Below are 7,500 nucleotides of genomic sequence, written 5' to 3'. Positions count from 1 at the left end.
TCTTCCTTTCTTTCTTCCTTCCTTCCTTTCTTTCTTTCTTTCTTTCTTTCTTTCTCTCTTTCTTTCTTCCAGTTCACATGCATTTTTTTTTTACATTTTCCCATTTCTTCAATGTGTTTGCAGTGCTCTTTTTCCAACCATCACCTTCCTTCCCCCGACCAATTAGCTGTAGACATGTATGTGTTTGTGTGAGGCTCAGTCCTCTTATCCTGTGTGTGTGTGTGTGTGTGAGAGAGAGAGGTTGAACAAGAATAATTATCAAACTATAATCATTTTGTTCTTTAGAGATGGTGCCTGTGCATTCTGTCATTGCGCGCTCAGACCCAGCCAGATCTGTTTCAGTGCTTTGCAGAGAGTGATGTAACTGATATGTAACTGCACCAAAGCACACAATTACACAGGTTGAGAAACGGCCCGACCCTCCAGAGGCTTGGCTGTTCGTGCTGGCAGACCGAGAGAGAGATGGAGGGAGGGAGGGAGGGAAAGAAAAAGAGAAGGAAAGTGACTCTAAGTCAGCATTGCCATGGAAAAAAGAACCTATCCAGCTAACTGGGCTGATGAAACCAAGCCCTGTTTGGTACCTGCAGTGGTGTTTGTCTAAGCCCCTTTCTGTAGCTCATTGCACTCCGTGAGTCATGCTAACATGTCTGTTAGCCATTTAAAGGGAGTGCTGGCCTTTACAATTTGCCATTTGCAATTTCCAGAATACACCACTCCAGTTTTCTTTTCAGATTGCAGCAACTCTTTTGGTGGCCATCTTGAATCTTGAGACAAGCCTGAAGATTAGAGTCCAGTCAAGGAGACTATAAACAATGACCCAGAATCTACCACCAGATATATGCCAAGAAACAAACATGTATTTACAATGATAGCATGAGAAATGGTTTGAAAGTCTCTCGAGCCTGCTGCTTTCAGAAGATTGGGCTTTTTTTTTTTTTTAAAGTAGGACTGTTGAAGTCCCTGAAATCAATTTGCTTTCTTCAAGTCATGTCTCCCTGTGGAAGAAAGGGAAACATAGAAAAGAAAAAAACACATCACATGCCCTGTAAGAAATCTGGCTTTTGTTTGAGGTGCTCCGTTAGAACAATAGCAGGCTTGTCTGTGATTGTCTCCAAACTGGGAAGAGATGCTACAGAGGCATACCATATCCACCGCTAGGAATGAAGAGAAACGAAGCAAACAGGAACAAAAGAAACTAAAAGTAGTATATCCGTAATTATATTGGGAACAATTGCAATATGTAATAAACGATCTAGTATGTGTCTATCTATTGAACTATCTTTTATATACGTGGAATTCTGTTCTCCCTTCAGGGGAATGGTATGAGTGTTTTTGTCAGTTCTCCTCAGTGCTGAAAGCAGCTCACAGGCTGATGGTGATGCGTACAGCCGGGCTGCGTCTCAATCCCAAATAAAAGGCCTCTCACCGCAAGGAAGAAATGGAAAACGGCTCATCCATCTCACATCCTGGCCGGTTCCATTAAATCACTCCCCAGCATCGATATCCGTCCCAACCCACCTAATACTCACCGCCGCCTAACATCTGCCCATCTCCAGCTTCCCCATGCACATAGAGGCACCCGGCACACACACACACACACACACACACACACACACACACACACACACACACAGTACACACATTACCTACTCAGGGCTTGCGTTTATACATTTGGCGACAGGACTAGATAAGTACGCTCCAGTTTGTTTCCAAGGTTGGTTAAGAGGACAGGAGGCTCTATTTAAATGGCCAGCACACAAAAAAAAGGAGTTTTCTACTTTTGATTGAGCCCTGCCTCTCGTTTTATTCCATTAAGCATTCATGAAGGACCTTGACATATTGTTTTTTGTTGAATTATGTATTTTGTATGATAGCTTAATTTGCAACCCACTTTGCATTGTGGAGGACAGAGACTCCAGAACATGCAGTATTCATTTCATGAAATCCATTTAGTAGATTTCAGCTTTCTCTCCGAGCCTAATAGAGCAGTGTTTTACCTACCTGCCGTGTTAAATCTGAGGCATTAGGCATGTGTAAAATATATTGCTGTTTTCCTTCTTACGTGAATCTTACTTTTTGATGTATTTGATGGCTATTAATCATTCTTTTTTTTTTCAATATTATTGTGATCAATTTTGATTTATGAACGGTTTATTCCATTCAGTCAAGCGATGATTGCAGAGTGTAAATTTCAAGTCTGGTAGAAATTTCAGGCTTTTTCATTGAAACATAAAAAGGTTTTTAGGACTGAGATTTGGAGACAAAGCAGAACAAATGTCTTCTATATCTACTGTGAAACAGGAGAACCTTCAACAGTTTCCTTTTCAGGCTCATTTATTTGTGTGAGTGAATGTGTGTGTGTGTGTGTGTGTGTGAGTGTGTGTGCGCGTGTGTAAATGTGTAATGCTGTGGGTTGAAAACTCACCTCATTACTTTATCATTCATCTTGGTTCTTCATGTTTCATGATTTTCGTGTGTGTGTATGTGTGTGTATGTGTTCGTTTATGTGCTCTTGTGTGTGTTTGAGTGTGTGTGCATTTTTCTTCACATTTTCTCTTATCAGCGCACAGTTCCTCAATCCAATTACAGCACTGACCCTGACTCTAAGCCTCCCATTCCACACACACACACACACACACACACACACACACACATCATTCCCAGCCTACTAGTGAACCCACACACACACACACACACACACACATCATTCCCAGCCTACTAGTAACCCCCCCCCACACACACACACACATCCACCTCAGCACATGTTCCCAGATCACACAGATCTATAATCATATCTAAGTACATTTGCATACAGTATATCTCTGACCAGGTACATTATATTACATTTCTATTCATATCCATGATGCCATAAATACATTACATATATTTCCTCTCAGCAGATTAAATCCCAGCTTTATCCTCACAACTTTCTACAAATACATTTGGACCAAATGCATCACTATGGGGTTTTATCAGTCAGGTGATGTCCTAACGTACTGTATATCGTGTATCAGAAACCAGGCACCGGGTTAAAATAAGCCTTTGAGATGGCAAGGCTCTGCAGGTTGGGGGGGTGGGGGTCTGTGTTTGGGTGTCTCCTGGTGGGATCAGATGTGTGGTGATATGGCCTCTGGATGGTGGGCTCTACTGATGGGATCAGATGTGTGGTGATATGGCCTCTGGATGGTGGGGTCTGTGTTTGGGTGTCTCCTGATGGGATCAGATGTGTGGTGATATGGCCTCTGGATGGTGGGGTCTGTGTTTGGGTGTCTCCTGATGGGATCAGATGTGTGGTGATATGGCCTCTGGATGGTGGGGTCTACTGATGGGTAGTGAGGTGTGTGCCAGTGTGGCTGGGAGTTAGATAGATTGTCCTGCTGGATGGTGGGGTCTACTGATGGCTAGTGAGGTGCGTGCCAGTGTGGCTGGGAGTTAGTGAGGTGTGTGCCAGTGTGGCTGGGAGTTTAGATAGATTGCCCTGATGGGTAGTGAGGTGTGTGCCAGTGTGGCTGGGAGTTTAGATAGATTGCCCTGCTGGACGTGATGCTATCAGTGAGGGTGCTATGGACTTGGACATGGCGTGAGGCGATGGGGTAGAAGACCTTTGGTGAATATTACACACACAGACACACTCACATACTAGCAGGCTAACTCACAATCAACTTACACTCACAATAATACACACAACCACACACACACGCACACACAGAGAAAGAGAGAGAAAGAGAGAGAGAGAGAGAGAGAGAGAGAGAGAGATAACCCTGGCTCCACTGTGTCTTGACTGTGGGAAAAGTGTGACAGAAGGCTGCCCAGTGTCTACAACATGTCCACACACACACATGAGCACACATCTCTCTCTCTCTCTCTCTCTTTCACACACAAACACACACATGCACACACACACACACACACACACGCAGACACGTGCACACACACACAAACACAAACACACACACACACACTCAAAGACTTTGGCTGGAAAGAGTCAGCAGCCCAGTGTCTGGAACATGTATACACACAAACAGACCTTGCCTCTTGGGAGAGAGTCTGGAGCATGTTCCCTTCACCAGCCAGATCACACACGGCCTGCCCAGCCAGCCAGCCTGCCCGCCTCACTGATAGCAGCAGGGCAGACGGAGTCCACCCTTCCCTAACTCTATCTCTGTGTCTGTCTGGCTCTCCCTCTCTCCCTCTCTCCCCCTTTCATTCTGTCTCTTTGTCTCTCTCTCTCCAACTGTCTTGGTCTGAATCCCTGCCTTTGTCTCCGTTTCTTTGTTTCCACGATTTGTTCTGTTATTCTCGTTTCCGATTTTTAGGATTCAAAATTGTGAGGTTCAATCTGATGTCATTCTGAGATATTGAGATTCAAATGTTCGACGTTCGGTTCCCACGCGTTACCCAGAGTGCCTTTTTCTCTTGATCTTTTCCACACTGTTTGATTTTCCCCTTTGCATCCCCCCATCCTCCCCCCTGGAACATCAGCGCTCAACCCTTTGATAGCAGCTGTTGACTTTTCAGATAGAGTTAGGGACAGGGAGATCCAGGAGAGGGTCTCGCCCAGTGCAGGTCCCATCCAGCCTCCACTCACCTCGGGGCAGGGGAGCCGTGTCATTGGTGTGCAGACACCAGCTGGGTCCTCTGAAGAAGGATTGTTTAAAGAGAATCCTTAGGCAGGGAACAGGAAGGCACCTGCACCAGGGGTGACACACGACAAACTCACACTTACACAGATATAGGCTGCTACTCGGGGCCGATGTGAGTGCGTGAGACAAGGGTGTGTGTGTGTGTGTGTGTGTGTGTGTGTGTGTGTGTGTGTGTGTGTGTGTGTGTGTGAAATGGTTGCTGTTTGTTGAAAGGTTGAGGTGTGGAGGAAAATGCTTCCTTAAGACTTTCAGACTTTGTCCTGGAATTGTGTCGATTTTTGGTGAAATGGTAGTATAATTTAGTTTGACTGTTTTATAATGTTTTTCTGTTGTTTATTTATTATGTCTTTGACTGTAAGTGAGATTATAAGACATAATAAGACATAATAAGACATAATAAGACATTATAAGACATAATAAGACATTGTAAGACATTATAAGACATAATTAGACATTATAAGACATTATAAATGGTAAATGTATGCTCTCTTCTGCCCCTGCAGGTCGCACTGAGAAGCGCCTCACCATGCCCGACTCACCGGCGGATGTGAAAACGCAGTCCAGGTTAACGCCCCCGACCATGCCCCCCCCTCCCACCTCACAGGGAGCGCCCAGGACCAGCTCATATACCCCCACCACTCGTGAGTACTAACACACACACACACAGAGACTCACACACACATACACACTCTAGATATAAGCAGAAGCCCACACACACCCACCACACACACACCCATGCACTCACACAAATGCCGTGCTCCAAGCTCAGCAGTGTGGAGGCACGTGGCACCCAGCCCCCCCCCCCATGTAACGGAACGCCGCTCCGCTGTCACACAACCACATTCCGTGTCCCCCCTTAAATCCCAGCTTCCCGGTCTTCCGTTGCCAGTTTCCTAAAATCGGATCACTTGGACTCTGCAATTAGCACATAGAGAGCTGGCTCAGACGCAAGGCAGGGCAGACTATCTCTTTAAAGGGAGCCTGTAATTACATGTGCTGAAGGTTTAACAAAGCAGTGACTTTGATCCCCCACCACCTCCGTGGCACTCCCCCCCACCCCCCCCTCACTGGGTGTAATTGTTAGCAGATGCAGCTGAAGTGTCTCGTTTCCTCCGTGTTGGAGAGAGTCCAGGAGGGGCTGGTTTGGGGGGGGGGGGGGGGGGGGGGGGCGGGGGGTGCTGATCAGGCAGCCTAATCTCATTAGAAGGGGGTTTGTCTCCACACACACTGAGTCCCTGTACCAGTGCGTGCTGCATCCAGTGGGCCCTACCTCCAACAGCCAGATCCTGAGGTGGTAGAAGGGTGTTAAGACCTTTGAGCGTCTGGGCTTAGAAGAAATATGTGAGTCTGTCACATAACAGTAAAGGGGTGTTTTACATATCAGTTCAGCATGGGGACTGAGCTACAACTCCTCTAGTCTGCTCCTCCTTCCCACCTCCTCTCCTTTCCTCCTCTCTTCTCCTGTCAACCCCTCGCTTCTTCTTCTACCATCCCCATCCCCAGTAACCCCTAAATAAGAAGCAACTCTCTCACCACTGAACAATAGCCCTTCCTGTTCAACATACACAAATGCAATATTCACATCAAAGACACGTACATGTCTGCCACTCTTCTGTCTCACATGTACACCTCTCTGTCTGTCTGTCTGTCTGTCTGTCTGTCTGTCTGTCTGTCTGTCTGTCTGTCTGTCTGTCTCTCTGTCTGTCTGTCTGTCTGTCTGTCTGTCTCTGTCTGTCTGTCTGTCTGTCTGTCTCTCCAGTCACCAATGGAAGCAGTCATTCCCCGACCACTATGAACGGCGCTCCCTCCCCACCCAACGGCTTCAGCAACGGGCCTTCCTCCTCCTCCTCCTCCTCTCTGGCCAATCAGCAGCTGCCACCAGCGTGCGGCGCCCGGCAGCTCAGCAAGCTCAAGCGCTTCCTCACCACGCTGCAGCAGTTCGGCAACGACATCTCACCGGAGATCGGCGAGAGGGTGCGCACACTGGTGCTGGGCCTGGTGGTGAGTATTACACACACACACACACACACACACATGCACACACACACACACGTTCACACACATGCACACACACACACACTCACACACACACACACACACACACACACGTTCACACACATGCACACACACACACACACACACACACACACACACACAGACACACACACAGACACACACACACACACACACACACACACACACGTTCACACACATGCACACACACACACACTCACACACACACACACACACACACACACACACACACACACACACACACACACACACGTTCACACACATGCACGCACACACACACACACACAGACACACACAGACACACACACAGACACACACACACACACACACACACACACACACACACACACACACATGAACACATGCAGCATAGGGGGAAGCCCAGGCCACATGTTCTTCAATGTGGGACAATAAAGTGAATCTCGATCTTGAAACCAATTTCCTCTGGTGGTGTAACAAATTTCAGTTAGAGTTCAATTGCATAGAAATGCACCAATTTCTATGATCATATTGTTAGTTCTACAACAGCAGGACACAGGATCCCATAGAGCAAATAAATTGTCATGTTCCAGGCACTAACCTGGTACAGCATGGCACCAATCATTCTAAGGGAGTGCTTTTACTGATGGAAAATCAGTAAAAAAAATTCATGCCAGACTATAAATCATATTGAATAAACGTGTACTAAATACATAAAAGGAAATATAGAACCCAATCTGAAATGGGAGTGTTCATGCTCTGAATGTGTGAGTGACTACGGGCACACTGGCACATTTATCCAGCATCATTTTCTCAGCAGAAAACAAACAGCAAGGAGGGGAAG

The 7,500-nt window shown here is 46.6% G+C and overlaps 1 protein-coding gene across 1 annotated transcript in view; it reads left to right on the top strand.

Annotated features, from left to right (window-relative positions):
- Window positions 1–4,843: 4,843 nt before the first annotated feature.
- Window positions 4,844–7,500, top strand: part of runx1t1 (RUNX1 partner transcriptional co-repressor 1) — a 20,368-nt gene continuing 17,711 nt past the window's right edge. The window contains exons 1-2 of the mRNA XM_012836055.3: window positions 4,844–5,284; window positions 6,403–6,644. Coding sequence (XP_012691509.3) covers window positions 5,125–5,284; window positions 6,403–6,644 — 402 coding nt within the window. The 5' untranslated portion in view covers window positions 4,844–5,124. The remainder of the gene's footprint in view (window positions 5,285–6,402; window positions 6,645–7,500) is intronic.

The sequence above is a fragment of the Clupea harengus genome, chromosome 19, assembly GCF_900700415.2.
Source record: "Clupea harengus chromosome 19, Ch_v2.0.2, whole genome shotgun sequence".
NCBI classification, from domain to species: Eukaryota; Metazoa; Chordata; class Actinopteri; order Clupeiformes; family Clupeidae; genus Clupea; species Clupea harengus.
The sequence above is the reverse complement of the archived record's forward strand: the minus strand, read 5'-3'. Positions and strand labels throughout refer to the sequence as shown.